This window comes from Macaca fascicularis, chromosome 11 (genome assembly GCF_037993035.2).
Source record: "Macaca fascicularis isolate 582-1 chromosome 11, T2T-MFA8v1.1".
In the NCBI taxonomy this organism is placed as follows: domain Eukaryota; kingdom Metazoa; phylum Chordata; class Mammalia; order Primates; family Cercopithecidae; genus Macaca; species Macaca fascicularis.
This window is the reverse complement of record NC_088385.1, coordinates 46734689-46762121: the sequence shown is the minus strand read 5'-3', so window position 1 is coordinate 46762121 and position 27433 is coordinate 46734689. Positions and strand designations below refer to the sequence as shown.

The 27433-nt window shown below is 35.3% G+C and overlaps 1 protein-coding gene across 4 annotated transcripts in view; it reads right to left on the bottom strand.

Annotated features, from left to right (window-relative positions):
* Positions 1 to 27433, bottom strand: part of LRRK2 (leucine rich repeat kinase 2) — a 146025-nt gene that overhangs the window by 94169 nt on the left and 24423 nt on the right. For all 4 annotated transcript variants that reach the window (XR_012419730.1, XM_065524029.2, XM_065524030.2 and 1 more), the window contains 10 exons: positions 27228 to 27370; positions 27058 to 27137; positions 25586 to 25692; positions 21151 to 21280; positions 18751 to 18875; positions 14449 to 14561; positions 5122 to 5266; positions 4854 to 4993; positions 1840 to 1968; positions 1595 to 1765 (listed from right to left, as the gene is read on the bottom strand). Coding sequence is in view for 3 of the 4 variants with exons in the window: in XM_065524029.2 (XP_065380101.1) it covers positions 1595 to 1765; positions 1840 to 1968; positions 4854 to 4993; positions 5122 to 5266; positions 14449 to 14561; positions 18751 to 18875; positions 21151 to 21280; positions 25586 to 25692; positions 27058 to 27137; positions 27228 to 27370 (1283 nt within the window). In the remaining variant the exon portion in view is untranslated. The remainder of the gene's footprint in view (positions 1 to 1594; positions 1766 to 1839; positions 1969 to 4853; positions 4994 to 5121; positions 5267 to 14448; positions 14562 to 18750; positions 18876 to 21150; positions 21281 to 25585; positions 25693 to 27057; positions 27138 to 27227; positions 27371 to 27433) is intronic.

The following is a 27433-nucleotide window of genomic DNA, read 5'->3' as shown; positions in this document are numbered from 1 at the left end:
AGGTATAAATAACTTCTGACAACTGGGATAAATTCTTTAAGTCTAATACATAATCCTTGGATTTAAGATTTTGTTTTGAAAAGAAAAGATAAAAATAAGCATATGAAGGCCAAAAGAATATGGAAAGAGAAATAAAGTAAAAATCCTGTTGTATAGGAAGATTTGGATAAATGGAAAGAAGAGCAGAAATGATTTCCTGTGGGGAATGCAGTAAAGTTGTATCAGGAGCTTTTAGGTATGTTGTTTCCTTAATGTGGACTTAGAAGGGGAAGTTTCTTTTTAGTTCTTTGGTATTTTTAATTAACATTAATACAATAATCTGCATGCAAAAGATGCACCATAAAAATGTATTAAATTATTGATGGAAAAATTTAATTATCTTTAATAAAGTAGAACTACTATTTTAATTTTTGCTTGCTTAAAAGAAATTTGACTAAATTTGAATAATTAGATTGTTTATGTGATTTTAATGCATAAACATAATGGTGCATGAAAATGGGTTCCACGTTCTGTTTCTTTTTATGTTGATTACTAATTAGTATTAACTTAATCTTAACAGTCAACAAATTGACTTCAATTCATAGGCAAGTGGGATATTAAATACAGTAAAGCTTAAAAAGTAAATTATTGGCAAACGTAGTACTTTACTGATTATTTACTGATAATAATACTGATTATTAAATACTGAAATTTAATATTTGTTAGAAATGTTAAATTTCTAGAAAATAGACATAGTGCTACCTGAATGCTAGTATAAACTCTAACACTTATACAAATAATACAAATCTGAAATACAAGCAATGAACTTAGTATTTATTAGAATACACACTATATGTAAAGCAATGAGCTAGATATTCTGAATCATACAAAGACGAACACTATACATGGTTATTTTCACACAACTCACCAAGTACACAAGAGATATGTATATATTTTCATGAACTGACAGAAGAAGTAAATCTTAATTTTGTTTGGAGGTATGGGGAGGGCTTTATTAAAGAAAGGCAATTTGAATTATATTTTGAAGGAAGAGCAAAACAATCAGACAGATATATGTTTGCATGGTTCAGGAGGGAAGAGAGAAGGAAAGAAAGACCACACTACTACACAACTTTGGCCAATAGCATCTCATGTCAGTGTGAATGGCACCCACAAAAGTGTGACATTCACAGCCTGCATAGCCATGTGTGGTAGCCCTCAGAGGAGAACTTTGTAGGCAAAGAAACTAAAACCATGGAAAAAAAATGGTTAAAAAATTATCAAAATATTAGAACTATGTGTTATGTGGAGTGTATCTGGAGAACAAGTTGTAGAGATGCCTACTAAGGGACACATTTGAAAAGTTATTTATCAACTTAACAAGATAAGCCAACAGATGAAATGAAAGATTAGACTGGATAACACCTAAAGGACCCTATTACTTCTGGAATTCTATAAATCTAAATCCCTACTACAAGATACAAGCAATTACAATAAACTGGTAAATTTCCGTAGTGAAGAATAATATGATGTAAGTAAGAGATACACAGCGGCAGGGCTCTTACATTTGATAAGAATAATGAGCAAAGAAACAAGTGAGGCCTTTAATATTTACCTGACAAATTAAAGAAGTTCCCTCCTTTGCTTGATTGGCATCTGCTCCTAATAGAAGCAAGCATTCAACCATGATGCTGTTATTCTGATCACACGCTCTCTCTAGCATCATATTTTTTAAGTCATCATCCATAGCTACTTTTGCAAAACACTTGCAACAGAGGTTTAGAAACTAAAAAGAGTGGAAAAGAGAATTAGAGTCAGATAAATACATAACATTTAGGATGCAAGTGGAAAACACTGTACCTGTTGATCCTTTTGTTCCATGATACTGGAAGACATTTGATGGAATATTACTAAGTCAAACGAATGATGCACCAGCAGCTTAGAAAAAGATGCTGACAATTTGAGGATTGCTAAGATTGTCTGAAATCCCTAAAAGTATAAGAAAAAAATAATAAACTAAGCAATTATAGGCAAAAAGAATAAACAGTATAAAGCAGAGAGTTTGTATATGAAACAATACCTAGGATGTTCATTTAACTATAGATATACTGGGTTGGTGCTTGAAAGTATTTATCCTGTAAATAAATACTCCCTCTCTCTCTCATGACTAAGAAATATAGCAGGTACAAAGAATAAAATGCTAGTTAACCATCCAGTAGCAAAGCAGAAAAAAGAACTAATCCCCTCAAATTTGGTTTTCAAAGATGCTTGTCTAAAGCCATAGTTGTAGGATGAAACCCAGATATTAAACAGGATTAAAACAGTTGGATCAGCAGAGCTACACATCCAAATAGGAAAATAGAGTAAAAATTTTTATTATAATATGAATAGTAGGTTCTCTAGAGAGCCTAGCATATCCCCCAACTTTCTGTGCTGTCTTCTGAAATGTTTACCTCAAAAAGGCTAGCGTGGACTCTTAGGTTTCATTTATGTTGAGTGTAATAGAGAAGCACTGAGGGCACTCTGAGGATTACATTATAATAATAAGTTATTTATAAAGAACACCATTACTTTTTTAGAACCACCTTAAGCACATCCCCAGAGTCTGTCCTCTTCACCCATGTGATGTTTTAATGAAAGACTGGGATTTGACTTTAGTATTATTTAGCTTGGGTAAACCCAAAGATCATCTTAACTTTTTAACATTTTATTACCTCTAAAATTACATATTAATAAAATTGGCCAGGCACCGTGGCTAACACCTATAATCCCAGCGCTCTGGGATTGCTTGAGCCCAGGAATTTGAGACCAGCCTGCACAACATGGCAAAATCTTGTCTCTGTGAAAAATATTTAAAAATTAGCCGTGCGTGCACCTGTAGTCCCAGCTACTCAGGAGAATGAGATGGATCACTTGAGCCCACCCAGGAGGGTGGGCCCAGGAGGCAGAGGTTGCAGTGAACCGAGATTGTGCCACTGCACTCTAGCCTGGGCCACAGAGACCCCATCTCAAAAAAAATTTAAATTAAGTTAAATCATCTAAATATTAAAATTATTACTTCAAACTCTTATGATACTGAGTTTCTACAAATACTAATATTTGATAAGCAAAGTAGCCTTAATTTATGTATGTCTGAGGGACAGGTGGTCTACCTGCCTCTAGAGCCAGAGGTCCCTGAAAACTAGTGAATGCTGCAGCAGAGCAGGTCATGCAAATGTGCAGAAAGTACATCAATCGAATTAAAAACTTTTAAACACTGAACTGAAGGCTGGGTGCAGTGGCTCATGCCTGTAATCCCAACACTTTGGGAGGCCGAGGTGGGCGAACCACTTGAGGTCAGGAGTTTGAGACCAGCCTGGTCAGCACGGCAAAACCCCTCTCAGCTAAAAATACAAGCATCAGCCGAGCATGTTGGTGCATACTTGTAGTCCTAGCTACTAGAGAGGCTGAGGCAGGAGAATTGCTTGAACCCAGGAGGCGGATGGTGCTGTGCACTGAGATTGTACCACTGCACTACAGCCTGGGCAACAGAGTGAGACCCTGTCTCAAAAAATAAAATAAAACACTGAACTGGACAAATAAAATATGTTGGCAGGACAGATTTAGTTCATAACCTCTACTGTAGAGATTCTAAAATTAATGCCTAGATGAATTAATCCAGAGTGACTGAGAGTTCCATACCCATATAAAATCCTTTCCTTTCCTTAAGATTACTTTTAATCAATCCTATCTTGCTCTAATCAGCCTATCCTGAGGCACATTATGAAAAGCAGTTATAAAACACATTGTTGTTATTAATGTAAGAATTTTGTATGTTCTTAACTTCATAATTTTTTAAAACACTTTACACACATTCTCTCATTTACTGATGGTGTCTGTGCAAAGATTAGAGACCAAGTATTTTTATTCCTGGTCAATGCTGCCAGTTACAAAAAATATTTCCTGAGTCGGCTAGGCACCTTGGCTCACACCTATAATCCCAGCACTTTGGGAGGCTGAGCAGGACAGATTGCTTGAGACTGGGGAGTTTGAGACCAGCCTGGGAAATATGGTGAAACCCCATCTCTACAAAAAATACAAAAGTTAGCCAGGAATGGGAGTGCATGCCTGTAGTCCAAGCTACTCAGGAGGCTGAAGCACAAGAATCACTTGAGCTCAGGAGGCAGAGGTTGTAGTGAGCTGAAATCTGCCACTGCACTCCAGCCTGGGTGACAGAGTGAGATCCTGTCTCCAAAAAAAAAAAAAAAAAAAAAAAAAATTCCTTAGTGTAGTTTATGAAAGTTGCAAACTCCACAACTAAGACAGAAACTCTTGAAGAAAAGCTATTTGTTTTGCTACAATTAAAAAAAAAAATTATTTCTTAATCTCCCCTGAACTCACTCTAGGCCAATATCTTGAATTCCTTATAAAGATAGTTATTATATATCATGTTTTAAATTTTGCTTGATGAAAAATGTTAAAAACATTTTTTTCACTGCAAGGAAAAAAATTAACAAGTCAAATTATTAGAGGTAAGCAACCTACAATAAAACCCAGAGAGTGACAAACTTTGGAATATTTATAAATTCTATTTATCTAAAATCTAAGTGAATAAATTCAGCTCTAGCTGAGATTTCTAAGCACAGTCTCTGAACTTTTATGGGCAAGATAAATGGTGAATAAACATGCTGACTTTAGAGATTTAATAATGAAACACTGGATCTTTAGAGATTCAATCCAATTTTCTTTGCTTGTATAATTAAAATAACTACAAAATGATAAATGGTTTTCCATTAACTAGAATACCCCATTCATGCAAAGTGGGAATTACACGAACTGCTCCAAAAGTGAAATTTGCACAAGTTCCCAAGTTCTTTCCAAGATAATGCACATACTTCAGTCTGTACTTCAGCAACATCCTTAAATCGGTATAAGCTGGAAGCCAGAATTTTTGCCAGCAGATGTCCAGTTCCTATGCATAAATTCTTCTTTGTAATCAAGCATCCTATAAGACTTAAACCCAGACACTGAATTTCTAGAAGAAAAAAAAAAAAAAGAATTGTTTTAAATCTCAAAACTGAAGAAAAATATTTACAGACATCCAGTCGCCAGCTAATGGCCTACAAAAATCTATTCTAAATCCAGAATTCAAATTGTACTGACCTTGGTCATCTGGATACATCTGCAGTGTGTGAAGCACTGAATCCACAGCACCTTCCAGGGATAACACCCCTAATGCATCAGTAAAATGTGCAATAAAAGAAATTACTTTTAATCCACATTTCTGAATCCCAGGATTTCCAATGAACTGAAATCAAAAGAATACTTGCTCTTAAAAATGAGATCTTAATACTTACCTTAGTTAAGACCAGTTATAGACTGATGAAATATAAATCAATTAATCCAAACACAAATTAGTATCCTTGATTTTGTTTTCTATAATATTAATTATGTTTATGCATTATGAAGAATAAGAGTTAGCATTTTTACAATTAATGAGAGCTTGCTCTGTGCCAGGCATTGTAATAAATACTTTGTAGGCATTTTCTTTTCATAATCTCATGAAATCCATACTGATAGCATTCCCATTAGAAGAAGAATTCACTGAGGGTTAGAATGGTTGAGAACTATTCTCAAAGTCCACACTAACTTAATAGTTAGTAAAATGTAATGACCAGTAAAACGCAATGCTGCCTCTCAACAAAGAAAATATTGATAATTACTCTTCACTGCAAGTTCTTTGCATGCCTTATTTCATTTATCTCCTCGACAGCTTCATGTAATAGGTTTGCCAAACTTTGAAGATGCAGAAGTAAGAGCTCAAGTCACAGAACTAATACGCACTGGGCCTGGGACTTGAATATAAATGTTTCCACCTTAAAAGCCCAGGATCTTAATTACAACATCATCCAACCTCTTTAATCTGAATTTCCTCCAGATGCTTTGACATTATAAAGGTATTTTAATACAGGTCACTTCTTTGTCCAGACCATCCTACTCATCAACCAAGAAGAAAATGCAACATACATCTAACTCTTATTCTGGTCATCTCTGCCTTTTCACACACAAGCAATACGCTCCAAACATCTACCTTGGTGTGAATGCTCAACTCATAGCTTTTGTTTCAAAAATTATAATGCCATCCTTCCCAGGAATTTTGCTTTCATTTAGATGATGTTTTGCAGACACTCGTTTCATGGTACCTCCACTCCAAAGACGTGATGGCCTCCACCACAGATAATCCAAAGAGCTGAAATAGCTTCAAGCCGGATGTCTTTGACCGAAATCTTCTGCCTTCCAAGCTTCCTCATTTCTGTACTCTCAGTGAACAGATTTCTATCCCTTTCTCAGTCTACTCCCCTAATGCCTCTCAATTATCTTTACTCATTATCTTCTTTACAGAGGCTGAGAAGTATCAGTTTCTCACCCTGTGTCCTTCCACTTCACACTTTAATTGCTCAGCTTGGACATCATTTCATGTATCATCTTAATAAGACATTGTCTCCCGTGACGTTTTTGTTTCCTGTCACTGTTTCCATAAGCACATCAGCTTGGAGGCCAATTAAATTTGGGTTTAAATTCTGTGAATCTGAGAACCATTAAATAAATCTGAGAACCATTAAATGAATGAAGTAACAATTACTCAGACAATGACTACTAAGAAGTGGTAAGTAAAAAGTGAATCTTCTATTCAAGAAATATAAAGAAATTCAGAGTCGTGCGAAGTGAAATTGGAAGGCTGGTTTGCTGTGTCTCAGCTCCCTCATCCTTAAAACAATTCTCCTAATGCAGGCTGTGATGGGGAGGAGATGAGATGGCTCTGTCCATGGAACAGACCTGGAGAGAGCAATCATCACAGGTCAGGCCTGGGGCTAAGCGCTGTCCTCAGAGATGAAAAACTTCAGAGTTAATGAGAGACTTTCCCTTAATTGGTCCTCTCTTTCCTCAAGTTACCACTTTTTCTTTATTTCTAAACTTATCAATAGAAAAGTCGACTCCCACTACCTCCACATTCGCCTTACCCTTTAATTTCCTATAATCAGACTTCTTTCCTAGCCATTCTGAACATAAACCAAAGAAAAAAGTCTAATAACAACTTAATTGGTGCTTTTCACCCCTTAATTTCCATGACACAGTACCCCCCTAATTATTCTCAATCTTTAAAACCATTCCTTTACCCATCTTCTTTACGATCTCTTCTTTCACCTCCAAACCTTGCCCAAAGTTCTTTCTATTTTCTATTCATATGTGGGATTTCATACACTAAGATGACTTCAGGTCGTAATAACAATAGCAATGACCACAATAACAATGCCAAAACCTATGTAGCACTCGCTCTGTGCCAGACATTCTTTTAAGTACTTCATATGTATTCACCTTCTTAATCCTCCCAAAACCTTTGTGATGTAGACACACTATTGTTGTCCTGATGTACGGATGAAAAAAATTGTGACACAGAGACATGTGAGCACACAAGTCAAAGCACAAGTTTAAACTCTCTAAAGTTCTAAGCCCAAATTTATTTTTGCTTGATACCAGTATCTTAACTCAAATATTCAAGGCCAAAACTTAGTATCTTCTACAAAACAAAGTCAGATTGTCATTCTGAACTTTCTGTTCGATTAATGGGACCAACATTCCTGTTTGACAGGCAAGGCCAGCTTCACAGGTGTGTATTTGTACAATCATATACGGCTTCATGCTCAGAGAGCACTTGCTTCAATGCTCTGTCATCACCCTTGTAAAATCCTTAATAATTTTCAAACAAGGAGAGTGCATTTCCATTTTATTACACAATTACATATCCACTTCTGCTCCCAAGCTCAAAGTGTATCATAAGCTTCTTTTTATGTTAAAATTATATCAAATTGATATTTATAAAGCACCTACCTTTGTCCTTAATAGCTCTACATCTAACGAGTTTCTACTCATTTACTGGTCCTTTTACCTGGAACTCCCCTAGGCTCTAACCATTTCAGTCCAGGTCAATGATGACTAATGACTTGTAACAGATAATCTCTGATTTGTCTATGCAAAAAGAGAATTCAGAGTATAAACTCATAATTTTAAATATGAGCATTTGATTTTTAATAGCTAAGTAAATGTTTAAAAATTAATATTTATATATACATATATGTATTATATAGGTATGACTATCGTGATATTTACAAACCCACAAAAGAATTTCCTTCAGTTATCTAATGCTCCATCTTGCAATAGTAACGTATTGCACTGGTGCTCAAATAGGGATTAAAATCAATTTACTAGTGTCTACTTAGGAGGTGTTTTTCAAGTGAAACTCTGGAGATGCCAACAGAAGGATGGCAGCATCCTACCACCTATGCTTTACTACTCTCCAAGTTTTTTTCAGAGAATCCATAAATATTGAAATGGTTTCTCTAATGAGTGAGCTTGCCAGCTCAATGGAAAAATACTCACGCTGGCCTCTTTCCTAGCTACTAGGTAAGTAGATTAGCCAAAGAAAGGAAAACAGACTCACGTTCCCAGATAATTTGTGTTTTGTTTTCTCCCTTTATCCTTTTTTTCTTATAAATCCCATCTCTGATTTTGATAAATAAGCTAAATGTTTGGAATCATCTCCCTTGTCTACAAGTAAGTGGCATGGTGATAGTGTCGCTGGATCAGTCTTTGAAAAATTAAAAGATTAAGGCAAAAGAGATCCAACATCATATGACTGATAGCCTCAAAGAAGAGAGCTAAAATAATGAAAGAGAAAAATACAGATATTTAGGCTGGTCACGGTGGCTCACACTTGTAATCTCAGCACTTTGGGAGGTCGAGGCAGGATTGCTTGAGTCAAGGAGTTTGAGACCAGCCTGGGCAACATAGTGAGACCCTGTCTCCACTTTTGTATTAAAAATAATAATAAGTAAGTAGATCCAGTTCTACTTCCAAACTCAAAATGCACCACAGGCTTATTTTCACGCCAAAATTATATCGAATTGATATTTATAAAGCATCTATCTTTATCCTTAATATCTTTACCATGTATATGTATATGTATATGTAATATACATGTATATAAAGATGCAATTCAATAAAACTTTCCAGAAAAAAAAGTTGAATGTATAGCTAGAATGAGAATACCATATCCCAGGACTAACATTGAGATATATCCTACTAAAGTGGATAGATTTCAAGAGAAAAAATTCTTTCAGCGCCAGGCAAAGAATCCAAGCACTTAACAGTAAGAAACAAATGAAGCTGGTCTCAGACTTCTCCACTAAAACATTCAGTACTGGAACACAGTGAAATGCCTACAAACACTTCAGGGAAAAAAAAAAAACAATATTTTACAACCAACATAACTTTTTTTAAGAGTGCAAAATTTATAAAGGCAAAAACAGCAACAATGAAATATAAACATTAGATATTCAAGGAATTAAACTTTTCTAAAGAAATTCAGACAACTAAAAGATGAATGGAAAAACAATAACAAAAGGACTTGAGATGAAGACTGCTTCCAAATAACTGTAGGAATAAGGTAAACACAAACTTAGAAAGCATAATTAGAAAGCTGAATATAAATATTATCTACTCTGCCAATGTGGAGTTAGTTTATTGAAAAAAAGTAGGTGGGAAAACAGGAGACATCAGAAGTGCAAATACTCTCATCTTATATAGCCAGGAGTCAAAACATACTTTTAAATCTAATAGCAATAACATTAACATTTATTGAGTGCGTACTATGTGCCAATCATTATACTGACACTTCTGCATGAATTATCTTATAAAATCTTCAACAACTCTAACTGAAAAATCAGTTATTATCTCCATTTTATACATAATAAAATCAAGACATTAAGTACTTGTCCAGGGTGCAGAGTCTGTAGGTAGTGGTGTCAGACTTAAATTCAGATATCTTAATTCCAGAAACCACAAACTTAGCTATTAGAAAATTTTACATAGCTAAAGCTATAAAAGCGAACATATAATTTGCTACAATTGGGTGATAAAAGCGAGGGAGAGGACATAAAGCAGTGGAAATATATTAATTTCAGCCAAAAGTGTGCATAAGGTGTCAACACACAGGAAGGAAAAAATGAATACCTGGGGAATACATTCATACACATAGAAAATTGAAGATTTTTCCAAAGCAGCACATTAGGAATCTCACCTCATTGTTTTTTAATATTTACGTAGGATGATATAATTTGGAAATGGTATAATTTATCTGATTAGTCTCTATTGATGAGTACTGCATTGTCAGGAAAGATTAAATTAAGCTGCAGTAACAATTCTCAAAATTTTATGGGGTGCAAAAATAATAAGCTCCATTATTGCTCATGCTACATATGTGTTGCAGGTCAGGAGGGGACTCTGCTTGTTGTAGTCCCTCAGGGACCTCCACTGACAGATCAACTACTATCTTAAACACTGCAGGTCAACATACCTGAGACGGTGCTCCCTCCATTTACAACTCCCTGACCAAACTTAGTCACATGCTTCAACCTAACTACTAAATCCTATGCCAGAATCACCAGAAGGTGGAGAACTAAAAATATTTGGCGAACAGCATGAATGATTACCATGTAAGCTTTTAGTTTGTTGCCACATTTTTAATTACAAATCCTGCCACAGTGAACATTCATGTCTAATAATATTTCTGTACATGAGCAAGTATATCTACATTAAAAATTCTTAGAATGAAATTGCTGATCAGAAAATACGGCATTTTAATTTTGATAAATATTACCAAATTTCTCTCCAACAAGCTATTTCGTTATCATTTATGTTAATAACAATTATAGTTGAAACTTTTAATGTGTACATATACCAACTTCATTATAGACCATAATCTCATCCATCTGTAATTTGTTTTGGCAAAAGGAGTAAGATATTCAGCTTCCTTTGCTTTTCCCAAATGGCTGAAGAGTTAGTTGTTCCAACACAAGTAACTGAGTAATCTATTTTCCTCCCAGCAGTCGAGGAATATCATAACATTACAAATTTTTATTTAAGTCTATTTCCTGAGCCACCCTTATGTGGCACTGATCTGTCTCCTCTAGTGCCAGTATCACACCATTATAGTTACTAAAATTGTATAATACATTTGATTATCTTTTGGAGTTAGGCCATATGAATTAACACTCTTGTTTAAAATTCTCCTGATTGCTCATATGTATTAATTTTTTCATGCAAATTTTACACTAGCTTACTTAGTTCCAGAAAATACTATTGTTATTTTTACTAAGGGTTCATAAACATAGATCAATTTTCATTTTTAAAAATTTAGTCCTTTTATCAAAATAGAAGATGTATCTTTTCATATATTCAGCTACTCCTCTCTACCCCTAAGCTTCGTAGTTTTCTGTATATCCTTCCTGTAAACCTTTTATAAATTTTACTTATATGCAATTTGTTGTTATTGTTATTGGTGTTGCTTTTGCAGATAAGCTCTTTTTTTGACTACTGAAATAAATATATTCAATATTTAAGCTGAGTATATTTTGCTTCAAGGTTTTTGTGAAGCTCACAAGTTCTCTGATTTGTGCCCTTTTCATCTGAAGATTTGTTTTACTTTACTGGATTTCCTCACTGAAGAACACAGGAATGTCACCACATATAAAACACAGATGCAGCCAAAATGTGTAGAGTCTATTTTCTGCTTTGCTCTCTGGAAACAATAATGGACAAATATATCTCTCTGGAACAGGTGACAAAGTCTTCATCTGTGGAAAAGCTAAAAGGATCAGGCATAAATGGAACATCGCTGTTCTAGACAGAGATTTTAACTTCAGCTTGAATTTTATTGCATTTTTATGTATCCAAACATGGATTCACTTTCATAAATACTCTTCTTAGTCTGCTTTATAAATCAGAGTTGAATCTCAAGTTCTACCTTATTTGGAACTCTGCTCTCCAAGTTTAGATGTATTAAAATGTAATTCATTTTATCGTGTCTGCAATATTTGGACCTAAAACCTCTGATGCTTTGTAATTACTATTCAGAGTAAGACATGCAATCACAGAATTTTGGAGCTACAGTAATCACTCTCATCTCTTAGAGCCATTTTTCTCAACCATGGTGAAGGATTAGGGGAATTACACTGGAGAGGTCTTTGAAATAAAATATTGTTACTTGTGTTTCTCCATGACCTTAACTCGCCACCTCTAACGATAATCAGTGCTGAGTGAAAGGCTGTGCGTCATTACTGAAGTACTGGCATGGGGGGAAAAGCAGTGTTCAACCATTTCTTCTCAGATGGAACAAAGCGATTTTCTCCACATCACAGCACTTACCTGCTCTCTTGGCTCCCGACTGCTGAGGTTACATCTCACTTAGGCCTCTCTAATAACTTTAGAGAATATTGGCTAACTGGAACCAGTTATATATATGGCTTTTTTGGTACCTCTTCCACTTTTCACCAACACTCACCATGAATAAAATTAACTGTTCCCTCCTCTATGTACTTAGACTATGTTCACAATGCTGGTATCCCTCCTAAGTGCTCGTGTAGAACAACTGATTTTATGCACAGTTGTTATTCCTCTAACAATGAGGCAGGATAGGTATTAAAAGGAAGTAACCATGTCTTCAGGACGTGGCAACTGTGGCAATCTTACTGTCAACATAATAAGTTTCAGCATTCGCATTGTAGTCCAGCTCATTCAAGCAAAGCTATCTCCAGTAGGGAATTGCCCCTGTAGGGAGCATGCACATTTTGATTTTCCTGTCCTCAGACTGACCCTTTGCTCATTATAATAGTAAAACACACACCACTGGGTGGAGATTTCAGAGAGTTATGAGACATGGGATATATGAACAAACATGTACAGCTACTGCACATATGCACCCAGAGGACAACCTAGAATATGCTTACTAGTAACACATCTTCCCACCTGCTTATGAAAAGTCATGTATGACTCCCACAAATGGAGTCTTCCTAGTGCCAGTCTATGCAGTCTCCTCCTTACTAGCAAGCCCGCCCTGAATTCTGTCAGGGTAAGTGTCTATTCCTCACTTAACCTGCAAAATATTCTTTCTTTTGCAATAAATTACTTGATGCTGCATCTCCTCTGCTGTGTGTCTCTTGTTTACAGAAAAGAACCAAGGTTTCACAACAGACATCAATAACCAGATTATGAGATTCAGGAGAGAAGGGTACAAAGCATTTTTATTTATCTTCTAAATGCCTAACCGCTTCCTTCCATATACTTATTTTCAACAAATATTTCTCAAGTTAAATTTAACCCATTACAACATAAATTCTTGCCATACTCAAGGACTGTATTAAAGTTTGAGTATAAATGACTCAAACATATTATAGGCAGTGAGTGACATTATAAAGTTCACTTTAAAATGAATTTTTAAGGGAGATCTCTTTGGAAGCTACTTTAATTAATTTATGACATTTATCAAAGTATATCAAACACATGGAATCATTTCCATTAATTACTTTAAATTGGCTCCTCCTTTTATAAAAACGTTCACACTAATCATGTCTTTATTCTTAACATCTTTAATAAAGAACCAATGCATTTTATGCAAAATTTCCAAAACTTAATTCCACCAAAACTTTTTGCATTACACAATTTAAATTTAATTCCCTTTTTCTCTTTTTCATATTCAGTATGATTTATTGATACTTTAATTATAACGTAGGAACATAGATATATAAATGCTAATAAATGGAAACAATGTATACCAAATCATTTCAGAGGTTATCTCTTAGGAGAGCAATGAAAAGGAGCACAGGGAATCAAAGAAGACTTTACTGTTTTTGTTTGTTTGTTTTTGTTTCTGTTTTTGTTTTGGTTTTGAGACAAAGTCTCACTCTGTCGCCCAAGCTGGAGTGCAGTGGCGCCATCTCAGCTCACAGCAACCTCTGCCTCCTGGGTTCAAGCGATTCTCCTGCTTCAGCCTCCCGAGTAGCTGGGATTACAGGCGTGCATCACCATGCCCAGTTAATTTCTGTATTTTTAGTAGAGACAGGGTTTCACCATGTTGGCCAGGTAGGTCTCGAACTCCTGACCTCGTGATCCACCCGCCTCGGCCTCGCCATAGTGCTAGCATTACAGACCTGAGCCACCGTGCCCAGCGAAGACTTTACTTTTAACCCTGGTATGTCTTCATGGGCTAAATCATATACCATGAGACCAGAAAAGAAAGATAAGTAGCCGGAGAGGACAGACAGAGAAAACAGCAGCCATAGCACCCAGCATGACTCATAAGGTCTAGCTGCATATCTGGCTCTTTGGTTCTCTTTTTGGTTGAGCAAACTAGAGTGGATTTATATTACTGGCAATCAAAAGAATCTTGCCTACATTTGCAATTGATAATACACTTAGCTGGACTTAGCTTAGTACGTATCTTTTCACTTCCCACATCTTATGTCTCTAACCACATGACTTCCTGCTATCATAGTAAATGGAGAATAGAAAACTTCGACTGAAAAAGCCCCCTAGTTCTCCAAATTTAATACTTTAGTTAACAGTGTAAAGACAGAAAACTCATATTCAACATACCCTGTTCAAAGCTGCTAGGACCAGTTTGTGAATATCATTCTTGAAACACTGTTTTTTAACCATATTTAGCTTACGATGAGATTCTGCATCCTCTCTGGATTCTTCTGGCATGCCTAAATGCACAGATAAATAAATAAAGAAAGACTTTTCTTATAAACATTTGAGTTGAACAGACTGTTACTTTCTAGAAATTGTCATAATTAATCTTACAATATATGTGTCGTACTTTTTTCTACTACATATTTCCTTATCAAAGAAATAACCCGAAATTTTAAGGAATCTATAAAGATAGTTCATCACTGAATATAAAATAAATATAATGTGTAAGAATGCTTACTGAATTTGAAGTAGCAAAAAATTATGATGGTGAAGCAATTTTCTGCGGCAAGCAATCACTTTTTTGTGTGAGTAGGCTGTGCTTTAAGATGCTGGAAGATTTGTATGCAACAATGGACAACTTGAGAAAAGTTCAAAGTTATTTGGACTACAACATAAAAAGGTCAGAAATGAAAAGTAGTCAAAAAAGAGTAGCTGGAATAATCGTGGCAAAAAATAAGATTTGAGTTTCAGTATTAAAGTGGTAGAGAACATGTCGTTTTTTAGAAGTCCTGTAAAGGCTATAGAATAGCATTGTTATTTTTAAAAAATCATACTCCTTATTAAGCTACACTATAGTTGAACTATGCTAAAAACACTACAAGTCAAAAATGTAATATAACATGTAAGTAAAAATATTATGAATGAATAATGTTTTCCAAACCTAAGATTATAGACATAATTGTTAACAAACAATCATTTAAAATCTTCCACTTTAATAATCTACATTAATACAAACTATAAGCTGGCTACAGCAGGTTTTTCATTTATTTAAGAAGAATTTGAATTCCAATTACATGCCAAGGATTTTGTTAAATGCTGGGAATACTATGGTAAAGAAGGCAGCCTTGATAACCACCCTACTCCAACTTTCAGTCCTTATTTTAAAATGTATTCAAAGAGGTTCTGACATTCACTGCAGTCGTGTGGTCTGGGGCAAGTCCCTTAAACTCTCTGTGTATCATTTCCAGTGACCAAGACCACACTAACTTCTGAGGCTGCCTATTATGCCTTAAGAAAATGTGACCACTAAAACTGGCCTGTTTGAGTAGTAAAAACATCATGCTACATGTAATGGGTCTTACTAAACATCTTCCTTATATTAAGACCAAATGAACATTCCTGTAAATTTCTTCTCCAGTCTTTGTTCTATCACTTGAGGTCCTACTACTCAAATGGATATAATCTCCTTTCTACACAACAGTCCTTTAAGTTGTGCAGATGGTACATTTTTTTGAGAGCAGTGTCCATAACCTCATCATCTCCCCAGACCTTAAGGATTCTAGACATAGTGCTTTAAATACAACAGTTGTTCAGGACAAATTTGTTGCACAAACATTTATTTTAAAATGCCTACTCTGGAGTCAGCCTGCATACACTGAAAATCTGGTGCTGTTATATCAGGCCTGACCTTAAAAATCTCTACAATTCTATGCCTCAGTTTTGTTGTCCATACAATACCAAAATAATAATAATAATAATAATAATATCTGCCTCATGGAGTATTGTGAGAATTGAAAGAGTTAATATACTTAAAACACTTCAAACAATGACTAATACTTTTTAAGTTCTCCATGTTCGTTTAGTATTATTACTGTTACTGGTTGTAAGTGAGTAGATTTTAACAGAGTTTCATATCCCCTTGAGTCATCTCTTCTTCAAATAAAACAATCTCAGTTCCTTTTATCGCTCTTTTTGATGTGCTTTTATCTCCCTAATCACTCTCCTCTGTATACTTCCCTATTCGCCTATATCCCTTCTTAAAGAACTTCACATTATTTCCTCTAAAACTAGCAGTAACTCAAGAAACAACAAGTCAAATGATATTTTATTGAAGTAACTGGGTCTTTATTATTATTTTCTTAAAGCAACCAGTTCAACGTCTTCAACAAGTTGTTACAAAGTAAAAGAGAAAATGTACAGTAATAAATTGGAAGAAACTTAAGATACATACACTAGATGCAATATGCTATCCTTAATTGGACACTAAATTATACACATTTGCCATAACGTACATCTTTGCCACTAAAAAACCTGAATATAATCTAGTTAATAAATGAATACATGTACACCTAGGTATCTTATAAGAACCTCAACTTAGCATGTTCAAAACAGAATCATATTCAACCTAGAAACTACCGGAGTATTGCTACAATAGTTCCTTGTTGATACCTAGAATGATATGGTACTGCACGGCATGGTACATGATGGTAGGGTACAATACAGTATGGTGTAATGTGGTAGTATAATATGTTAGCATAGAGTAAATGATTAAGCCTTTACCTACCAGAAGAATGTACTTACATACTGATATGTTTATAAAATGTATTTTTTTACATGAAGTACAGTCCTCAAGTGATTATTTTCAAGGGCACCCATAATACATCTGATTGATTGCTGACTAACAATTTTGCTTCAGGGTCAGTTTAAGAACAATAAAAGAAAAGAAACACTGTATTCCAAACTTACTTTTGGACTAAAAGAATATTATTTCATTAACAGATACGGTTTTTGAGTGTCCTCTGGTTATCTTTAAAACTCAAAACCTCTCTCAAAAGAATAAGGCTGTCAACTTTAAGGATAATCAAAAGGCATTTTTATTGTTTTTAATTACAATCTAAAAATAAAATTCAATAAAACCTGCAATAATATTTGCAAGCAAAATTACATCTGTTAAATTATGTCTCAAAATTAAGCTGAAACTATGAATAGGACACCATGACTCAATTTTTAAAACACTGATTGAATAGCTACCAGAGGACTGGAAAAACATGACTGAAGAAAGCTCTGTCCTTAAAAAACTTGTATATCGAATAATACTCTTATACAGAGAAACATAAAATGTCTATATAACTAGAGAAAATGATAGATTTAGGAAGATTTCATTTTAAAAGAACAAAGCAAAAATGACTGCAAAAGATTGGGAACTTCACAGAACAAAGCATCATCCCTCATACTTAGGGATCACGATGTCACATCAAACAGATCTCCCAACCATCTGTCCAATCTGCCCTCTCATCTGTGTTTCCACTGCAGGGTTCCTTCACCGGGTCTCACTTGACTACCACAGACCTCCAACCCAATCTCCTTTTATATAGTCTCTCTCCCTGTCTATCATCCTCTACACCACAATGCTATTGTCTTTAGTTGCAAAATTCGGTGTGACACTACAATCTGTAAACACTTTTCATAAACTTGGATTAACTTCCATTGTTACAAGGCATAGATTTTTCAACACTGCATTCAAGCCCCTTTTCTTTGGGCCTCAGCCTGTCCTTCCACACTCATCCCCATGCACTACTCTCCTCATCCTCTATGCCTCACTCACCCCTGACCATGTGCATGTTCGTGTGCTTGAAATGTCCCCCTTCGTCTTTCTGCCAGGCCAGCTCTATTTACCCTTCCACCTCAAATATTATAATCTCTGTCCTACTCCTCTGAAGAAATTATTTGTGCCTCAATCAATATTCTCAAAGCCTTTTATACATGCATCTATCATGGCCCCTCTCACACTGCCTGTTAATTAACTATTTACACGTCCATCTACCTCTAAGCTCCTATAATAGTACAGTTGTGCTTTTTTTCCAATTCATCTTTCAAAGCTTAACAGCATCACAGTGCTTAGACCATAAGAAGCACCTAATAAATGTGCTGAATGAATAGAGACATGGGTATTTTAAAGGGGCTTTTGAGAACAAATAAGGTGATAACAGATGTAAGTAGGAATTAAAGGTGGGTGGAGGGTGGAAGCCATTGAGGTAAATGAGTACACGCCATATTGGAGAAAGATTAATTCAATCACAGAGTAAGAAAAGGATGGAAATGAAGGAAGAGAATAGGTATGAAAATTAGCTAATAGTACAATTCAAACAAGTGAAAAAAAGCTTGAACTCAGGTCACAGCAACAAAAATAGAAAACAATTATCAGAGATGAACACTCTCCTTAAAAATAAAATCTCCACATCTTACATTGTAGTTATTTAAAACAAATAAATTACTGAATTTCATATTTTTTATAAAAATTAATCTAAATGCCAATTCTGCATCATATTTAACCCCTATTTTTGTTTTTGGTGTAACAGAAAGATTTACATTTAGTCAACAGAAACTAGTCTTTTAATATTTGCCTAGAAAATTGCTATTTCATGAAAAGTCAAAAATCCCTTTAAATTGTTATCTCTTCTCACAATCAACTATGTAACTTACCTGGCACTATAAAATGTAAAATAGCTCGAAGCGCCTCCAGCTGCACTGGTAATGATGTCTCATGACTTTTCATAACTGTTATTATTTTGGGGAGCACTGCTGCCATTGTATCCAGGGAAGTGTTGCTGGGGATATAAAATTGGCATGTTTATTGGAAGACCGATCTGATTCAATGGTATAAACACCAAATTGAAGTAAGTACAGGAGGACAGAACCAATATATTTTATCAGGAAAGACTATATGAAAATGCATTTGAAATCAGCAGTATAAGCATACATAATTTTAATTGTCTAAACTTTGAACTCATAAGATAGAATTCATAGTAACCTGGGAATTATTTCATTTCATAAAACTAACAACATCCTTCTGACCTAGGATGGGTCAATGACAACAATCCCAGGAGGTAGGTGTTATTATCCCCATTTTCTACATGAAGAACTTAGGCAGATAGAGGTTAAATATTCAGGTTTTGTCACTAGAAAGTGACAGAGACAAGGCTGGTACCCAAACTTGTCTGACCCCAAGATAAGGCCTCTTTACAGCACATGAACCTTCCTCTTCCAGATTAACATCACTGGACTTCTTATATAGTATCCTTAATTATTTTTAATTTGTTTTACAGTCTTGTTTTCTCTAAGGTATTTAAGCTATTCTTTCTTTTACATATGAGCAAATGTCACTTGACTAGAATGCGGTAGGTACTATGAACTTTAATACAGTCAATCCTTGCTTTACTTGCTAACTGAAACTTGTGCATATCAGAACCATGTTCTCACTTTGCATGGTTCTGTGGACACTGAGATACACTCCTTCTTTTCCAACTTAAAGTCCCAGTTTAAACACATCCCTCTGTTGGAGCCTGCCCTCCTTAGGTAACCCCAGCTGGGTCCACTCTACTCTTACCATTGTGTATTTTACACACTACTGTTACTGCATTCTGAGACTGTATTATAATAACCTGTTTACATATCAGTCTCTCAACTAACATGAGTTCTCTAGGGGCAGACACATTGCCAGAGCCAATGTGGAATCTCCAGGACTGCAACTGTACACATTTTACTTAAGAGCATGCAGCCAGAAACATCAAATCGCTTGCCCAGAATCTACAGAATCCTAGACTGGAGTTTATTCCACTGTTTTTGTGCCTCATTTATAAAGGTTTGCACACTTTCGGCGCCATTAAAATCAACATTTAAGATAAACTTTTCATCTCAGTGTTCAAAAACAACATTTAAATAAGAGAAATACAACTTAAAGAGATATATAAACATAGATTAGCTAGACTGATGTTAAAAACAGTGTAACCCTACTTCTTACAAGTCTGCAGTTATGTTACATTTCATGCTACATGCACTTCATCTATTCACACTTAATAACAGTATAACAATAGATATAATTTGTTGAGTGCTTAAAATGTAGCAGGCATTATCCTAATCCCTTTGTAAAAATTAATTTATTTAATCCTTACATTCTAAGCTTACAACTTTCAAAGTTGTTATTACCATTCTTCTTTACCAATGAGGAACATGAAGTTTTAGAGATGAAACAGTTGGCTCAAATTAGTGGCAAAGCCAAGAACAAAATTAGTTTTTACTGCAACTTCTGTGCCAATTATTTTGTCTACACATGAGAGTTTTCTATATAGCCTCTTTTTGTTTGAAATTTACTCAGACAATGCCAAATTTACATCATATTTTTTGGCTTAACAAAATGCAAAAAGGCACTGAGCCTATTCTACAGTAGGTACCTTCTGCATATTATTCATTTTTCGTCTTTTAAACAGGTTTTTTTTTTTTAAGCCACAAGTTCTGCCCACACCTACCACCCCTCACCCCCACCTCATCCCACTCTATCCCACCACCATCCATACATAGATCAAAGGATCTGGTCTCTGTTGTGCCACTAACCAGCAGCTGTATAATCTTAACATCTCTGCACTTGGACTAGATGTAGTTAAAATTTTCCCTAACTAAAGATTGAGAGCAGGAAGAGAAGCCAAAGTTCATTCAAATGAAGGAATAATATATTCGTTGTGAAAGAACAACAATTAGGAAGCTATATCCTGATTTTATCTTTTATAACTTTCACACACACAATATTAGAAAAACTGCTGTATGCTATGTGCTATACAATTACCACTTTTCAAAATATAGTCAACATCAAGCATCAGGTTCAAAACCAGACCTTCAACATGTTTCCACAATCTTGCCATTCCTTTCAGTGTTCAGATAAAGTAAGTCTATGGTACTAGTGACACGAGATTACATTGCAAAATGCTTCAATTTTCAAGTGTCTTACGTTTTTCTTTTTCTTTTCATTGTTAGAAATATGCTTGAAATATTGATATTCTACCTGGCCCAATATGATATATTCTGTACAAGTTAATGAATCTATATTACCTTCCTTCAAAAAGATGATTTAGCATTTTACAGCCACTTTCAGCCACTTCAGGAGAATGTATATGCTTCTGCATTAACTCCAAAACATTCAGGTATATTCCTTTTGATAACAGGATTTTTCTGAAATTAACTGAGATTTTTTAAAGTGTCACTTATGGATATGAAAGCATATTTTCATAATTTTACCATAAGATTTAGAATATAGTCCATCATATACAAAGGAATGGAAAGCATTTAATATAAGCATTTAATATAAGAATATAAGTAATTATGGTTATTTTCACAAAGTAATGCCAAACTCTAGGAAACATAGAGATATGCTTTACAACTGGTATTTCATTTATTTGTGAAAAGTAACTATATTCCAGCAATAATGATTAAGGAATAATTTTCCTCTTTTTTTGCTGTTGTTGCTTTTTGTAACAGCATCTCTCGCTGTTGCCAAGGCTGGGGTGCAGTAGCAAGATCATAGCTTACTGCAGCCTTAACTTCCTGGCCTCAAGTGATCCTCCTGTCTCAGCTTCCAAGTAGCAGGAACTACAAGTGTGCCACCATGCCTGGCTAATTTTTGTTAATATTTTGTAGAGAGGGGATCTCACTATGTTGCCCAGCCTGGTCTTGAACTCCTGAGCTCAGGCAATCCTCCTGCCTTGGCCTCCCAAAGTGCTGGGATTACAGGCATGAGCCATCACAATAGGCCAATTTTCCTCTTTGCAATAAACTTCCTTCACTAAACATAAATCTGTTGTCTTCAAGTTTCCACATAAACATCAATTGTCTTGAAGCCTCTATAAAAATATCAATTCCAACATTACACACTGTGATTCAACACTTTGAAAGTGGCAGAAAAAGAAACATAAAAAGTTTTAACTTAAGTACTGCTTTTAAAATAAGTATATGACCCAGCCATCCCATTACTGGGGATATACCCAAAGGATTATAAATCATGCTGCTATAAAGACACATACACACGTATGTTTATTGCGGCACTATTCACAATAGCAAAGACTTGGAATCAACCCAAATGTCCATCAGTGACAGACTGGATTAAGAAAATGTGGCATATATACACCATGGAATACTATGCAGCCACACAAAAGGATGAGTTTGTGTCCTTGGTAGGGACATGGATGCAGCTGGAAATCATCATTCTCAGCAAACTATCGCGAGAACAGAAAACCAAACACCGCATGTTCTCACTCATAGGTGGGAACTGAACAATGAGATCACTTGGACTCGGGAAGGGGAACATCATACACCAGGGCCTATCATGGGGAGGGGGGAGGAGGGATGGGGGAGGGATTGCATTGGGAGTTATACCTGATGTAAATGACGAGTTGATGGGTGCTGACGAGTTGATGGGTGCAGCACGCCAAGATGGCACAAGTATACATATGTAACAAACCTGCACATTATGCACATGTACCCCAGAACTTAAAGTATAATAATAAAAAAAAATAACAATAAATAAATAAAAAATAAATAAAATAAGTAGTCTATCTCAAGAAGATAGGACAAAACATGGAAACAAACAGAAATCACGTATACATTCTACAATACTGCCAGAACCTGAAAAACTCGTATCTTTTAAACACATTCAGAATAGCACACGTTAATATACAATAAACAGTTGGTTACTTTGCTCGATCACATCAGAAGTTGTAACAACCTTTCCCAAAGTGGCTAGCTTCTAGCCAAGACGACGCTTTAAAAGACAAAAACAACACTAGATCAGTGGTTCTCAAACTGTAGCGTGCATCAGAATCATCTAGAGAGCTTGTTAAAACATGGATTGCTGGGTCTCAACTCCAGGGTTTATGATTCAGAAGGTCTGTATGGGGCCCTTGAATTTACATTGTTTATCAAGTTTCCCCAGCAAATGCTGCTGGTCCAGGAACCACACTTTAAGAATCACTATCCTAGACAGTAACCCAATGTGTGACTTGAAAATTGCGAGCAATAAACCTAGGAGAAGAAATTTCATCATAAAGTCACGTCAGACTTTATAGAACATTTTACATGCTATCGCATCTACCAGCTATCTACATAATACTCCTGATCTCATCCACTCCATTTTAACAGGAAATTAACTGCTTTAAGAGGCAAAAAACAATATGCAACGCCCTGCAGGTCTTACTCAATAGACACCTTCTTTCCTGGCTGCCTATTCACAACTTCATCTCCTCTGATTTCTAACGTATCATATTCTCCTTCCTTGCTTCATTTTTTATTCTTAACTGCCTCAAATATTACATATTTTAGTTAGTCTTATTATCTTCCCTACTACAGTTTAAATTCCATGAGCCTGGGATTTTTACTTAATGAATGTATCCCAAGTGCCTACAGACACTAGACACTTGGGAGCTCAATGAATATTAGTTAATTAATTGAATGGAAAATGTCACACAAGATGTGTGCAACTTTGGGACCTCCATGGTTCCAAGGACCCAGTTCTTCTGCCTGCCAGTGTAGCCATTTTTCTAAAAAAGCCATGCCCAGCTCTGTACACCCAAAGGTTCTCAAGTGTCTTTCAATGAGAAATTGCCCAAGAAAGGTGATGAATGAGCTACTCAAGTTCTTCATGCTTTATTAAGGCAGAACTCCAAAGACAATACAAAAGGATCTGAGGACATTTTACCTGACAGGTGGTCAGGAACAAAGAAGTAGGGAACTAGAAAGAGCAGAGAACTGAACGAAGACATCAGGGTGTACTCTGAATGTAACCAGTCCTCAGACATCATAATACGAAGCAGTCGAAATTTCACAAAGTTTTGGTTGTTTAATTTGCATATCAAAGGAGATTTCCAGGTGGTTATGAATGACGTCACCAACGCAATGTTGTCTGTACATAGTAAAAGTCTACCTCCACTCTAAGGTGCCTCAACAGAAGCCACAAAGTCCAGTCCTCATTTTTGGGAGTGAAATCCCTGTCCAGACCTCTTTAACTGCACAGTAGAATATGAGAGATTCGAGAACAGTGATTTCCTCTCCTTCCCCTGTTACTCGGACTCATTATCCTTGAGAGCAGCCCCTGTCTGTCTGTCAGTGCCCTTGCCACTCCAAGCGTTTTATTAAAGTGCCATCAGAGAGGTGAGATGGAAAAGGAGGAAGAGGAAGAAGAAATGATTTTCCTCTTTATTTAGCTTCAATAATGATATAAAGAAACATGCATGAGGTGGTGGCTTTATTTTTTTTTCCCACCCTACCCAGGTTCTCTATTAAAAGCTGGTGCTTACACTGGTCTCTGTCTCTGGCTTTCAGTGCTTTTCTCTATTTTTCGCCCTATAAAAATATCCTACAAAAGCTGCCAAGTCCCAATGCCTTTATGATGAGTTTTCACCTAAGGATTTCTGTCAGTATTCCTGTTTACGGGGGAAGAAATTTGAGCAGCCTGAACCATAAGCTTAAAACTCATGTCTTTCTGAAGGTATACAAGCCATTTTCTCTTCTTAATTATACAAAGCTATAAGACTTATAAGAATTATATGTAAAGAACCATTTTTTTAAAAAGTATAGTGTGAAAATTTATAATAGACAATTTTACCAGATTTTAAAATGGTGAATAGCTTTCTGCCCAGTTGCATTTCTATGAAATTTTCCCAAGAAAATAATAGGAACCATGTATAAAGGAAAACAGAGGAGGAAAGTGATCATTGGTATGTATTATGGGTTTCAGAAACATCCCACTAGACACAAACTGAAACTTCATTAATAAGAAATTGGTTCATAAAATAGAATACAGGCATGCAATGAAAAACTACATAGCTTTTAAAAATGATAATTTGGGCTGGGCACAGTGGCTCATGCCTGTAATCCCAGCACTTGGGAGGCCAAGGCAGATCGATTGCTTGAGCCCAGGAATTCGAGACCAGCCTGGGCAACATGGCAAAACACCATCTCTGCAAAAAATTAGCCAGGCATGGCAGTGCACACCTGTAGTCCCAGCTACTCAAGAGGCTGAGGTGGGAGGATCACCTGAGTCCAAAAGTTTGAGGTTGTAGTGAGCCATGATCATGCCACTGCACTCCAGCCTAGGTGACAGAGTGAGACCATATCTAAAAACAAAAATTAATTTTAAAAATTAAAAATAAAAAATGATAATGTGAGAATACACATGTATCAACATAAAAAAGAAAATAAAATTTGGTTATGAAAGAGTATAATATTTCTACAAAATATGTAAAATTTTGTATATGTCATGTGTGAGTTTACACATAGAAGTCCAGAAAAATATACAATAAATGTTTATTTTATTCTTCATCCTTGTACCTATATGTTCATAATCCACATGCCAATATATCTCTACACACAGAGAGATCTTTCACAATATATAGCTTTATAAATTATGTAAGTTTCTCACAATATATAGCTTTTATAATTAAAACTACCACAAAAATGTGTTTCCCTTTATTTGAAAATATGGCACACTGCTTACCATTTTGTTCTAAAAGAGTTGACAATGCATTAGCAGATGCCTGGAAAACTTCCTTTGATGATGAATGCATCAGCATGGACAGCATCACTTCCCTATGAGCTGGGAAACTTTCAAAAATTCAACGAAAATGTTAGTAGTAATCTTTTAAATAATTATCTCAAATTCTCACTTACCATTATCAAATATCTCTAACAACAATTAAGAGCATGTAAACAATATTTTATGCCACCTCCCCTTACAAGAGTTAATTATAGTTCATTTTTAAGACTCAAATTAATTAAATACTAATAAATTAGTATTTTTATGCTTTTTCAAAAACCAATAAGCAGCAGAGAGAAATAAAGAAGCTTAGCAGATATGTAAAGAGATGCTGAGGAAAAACATAAAGTGAGGAAAAGAAGATAATGGTAAAAAGAAAAGAACAATAAAAAACTGTCAAGAAGCAAGATAAGTTTTAAAGATGCACAACATAAATTTATTTTCTTTGTTTTAATAATATATTTATTTTAAAGTTCTCTTATGGATATTGAGAAACAGGTATCCTATGAACTAAAATTTATAAACTGCAACATGAATCTCCCTTACCCTAATCTCCAAAAGCCTTGCTCAACATGAGATTATTAAGATGCCAATTTAGCATAGTTTTCAAAAGAACTACTGTTTCTTGTCAAAATGAAAATGTTTAATTAAGTAGCATCTGTGTTATTAATTCCCCTCTTATCAGCAATAGATAATTAAACAAATAGACTGTCAAGATTTCAGATGTAGAATACTACTATTTGTTTCCAAAATAAGTCATTCACAATTTAAAACCCAGAGGATATCCATTGCAAATAGCACAAGCATAATCAGTTGCCATAAAACACAAAGGCTCACGGATATGAAACAAACCTGATATGCACAAAACTCCTTGCTACAGTTTGTATCTTTGGGAGAGAGTGCCAGTCTTATGATGTTTGAATGGCACTCCTAGTGAAAGAGTTATCTGGAGATGACAGCTTCAAATAACCCTCTCAAAAGAAGACAGGTCAACTCTGTCACATCAGATGGGAACTCATCATAGGGAGCTCTCTAACCAAATCTAATTCCTGATATTGACAACCTGCTGGCTAGTCACCACAGAAGAAAAGATCACAGATGGCTCTGCAATTTCTATCACCCAAGATGAATTAATATGGCATTTTAAAACGAACAGCCAGGAAACAGATTCTTTCTCCATGATTTGTGAATTACCAAATGACTCTTGATTCCAAATCTCTCAATAATAACTCTCAAACATGCTACCTTTTCTAACTCCTGGAGGTAATAAGATCAAAATGCTACATACATACTACTATTTGGCAGCAACATCTAAAACTAAAAGGCTGTATCAAAAATATTTCTAACAATAAAAGTTATGGTTAAAGTATTTTGTAGGTATTGATTTAAAATATAACTGAAATTTTCTATCATATAAAATCAAAACTACTGACTGGCCATCTTCATCTCCAATCTTCTCATGTAAACTGTTTTGGTACATAAGGAGATTATTTAGTGCCCAGCATGCAGCCTCCTGGATTAGGGGAGAAAAAAGAAATCTGTCAAAATATAAATGATTAGAAAACACAATTTTGAGTAACTCTAATATTTATGAGAGTCCAACCTGCACGTGCTTGTTCTTTCTATGCCACGTTAACGCTTTGTAACAGGCTTCCAGCCAAAACAATTTAACTTCTTCCCCCTCATCATCATTCTCTTGATTCTCATTCTTTTCCTCTAAATCTTGATTTAAGAAAATGGTCTCAGCTTGAAAAAAATTAAAAAATAAATAAAAGCATTATATATATGATTTACTTAACAGTTTGACCA